At 55.7% G+C, this 1,326-nt stretch overlaps 1 protein-coding gene across 1 annotated transcript; it reads left to right on the top strand.

Annotated features, from left to right (window-relative positions):
* Positions 1-363: 363 nt before the first annotated feature.
* Positions 364-1,248, top strand: LOC106752925 (the record flags this gene model as incomplete). Its single annotated transcript, XM_014634708.1, has 1 exon — positions 364-1,248. A coding segment is annotated over exon 1 (885 nt), but the record flags the coding sequence as incomplete, so codon positions are not given.
* Between the last annotated feature and the right edge of the window lie 78 nt (positions 1,249-1,326).

The raw sequence follows: 1,326 nt of genomic DNA on the forward strand, positions 1-1,326 counted from the left end.
GTTCACGCGGCATCCTCCGCTGGGAGAACAGCTCCGTCCTCCGATAGGACGCGAGACTCCGCATCGTGCCCCTGCTGCACAGGACAGCGGCATGAGCTACATGCCTGTCCCGGGTTTCGTGCAAAAACCCTTCCTGAACGACGTGAGCTCGTCCGCGCTCACAAAAGATGCTTCAACTGCCTTCGTCCCCACCAAAAACGGGACTGCTCTACACAGAGCCGATGCCGCCAATGCCAGGCCAAGCATCACACATTGCTTCATGATACCGCAAATGCTACCCACGGGACTTCCAAATCAGTCCCAGAGGAAAAGACGGTCTTGCTGGGCACTTGCAACCAAAAGACCACGGTTATGCTCCCTACCATGCAACTGCGAGTGAAGGGTCCGAACGGCTCAATCCGAGCACGAGGCCTACTCGATTCGGGAGCTATGACTACCATCCTCACCAATAAGTGTGCGGATGCGATAGGCGTGACACGCCGTCCTGGAACCAGTCACATTGAAGGAATCGACGGCATGCGCGGTAGCACTTGCGCTGAAGCAGTAGTCACTCTGACATCTCCGAGTCACCAGGTGATTAGCAAGAATCACACGGTGTTATTGATCGACTCTATCACCACTAACGTACCACCCGTACCCATCTCAACCGCCGTTAGGCGCCGACTGGCTGATCTCCCTCTTGCCGACCCCGACTTCGATCGCCCAGGTCCTATCGACATTTTGATTGGGGCAGATCTTTACGCCAGGATTGTTACCGGACCCGCGACCTCTCTAGGTCCTTCTATGCCATCAGCTTTTGAGACAAATGGCTATGGCTACATCATCTTAGGTGCCGCTCCTTCCCAGACGGCTACCCTTGCTGCGCTCACCACCGGGACTGATGAGCCAGTATCCGAAGTGCACAAGACCATCCAAAGGTTTTGGCAGCTTGAAGAAGTTCGACCCCCGAATATCGAGCCCACTCCTGAGGACCCGGCAGAACTTCTTTTTCAGCAGACTACACGACGCGACGCGTCCGGTCGCTTCTATGTACGGCTTCCTTTTGCCCGCTCCCCTGACGCCCTGGGCAATTCTCGCGATCAGGCTTTGCAGCGTTTCAGGGCTCTGGAACGAAGATTCCGGTCTGATCCAAATCACCGTGACCTCTACGTCAAGTTCATGGAGCAATACGAAGCTGACGGCTTCATGAGTCCAGCTCCTCCGGACGCTCTCATCAACCCNCACTACTTCTTGCCACATCATGGCGTGGTAAAGGAGACGAGCTCAACTACGAAGCTCAGACCTGTCTTTGACGGCAGCGCGAAAACCACAACGGGCATATCGCTG

Source organism: Vigna radiata, unplaced genomic scaffold, assembly GCF_000741045.1.
Source record: "Vigna radiata var. radiata cultivar VC1973A unplaced genomic scaffold, Vradiata_ver6 scaffold_2162, whole genome shotgun sequence".
NCBI classification, from domain to species: Eukaryota; Viridiplantae; Streptophyta; class Magnoliopsida; order Fabales; family Fabaceae; genus Vigna; species Vigna radiata.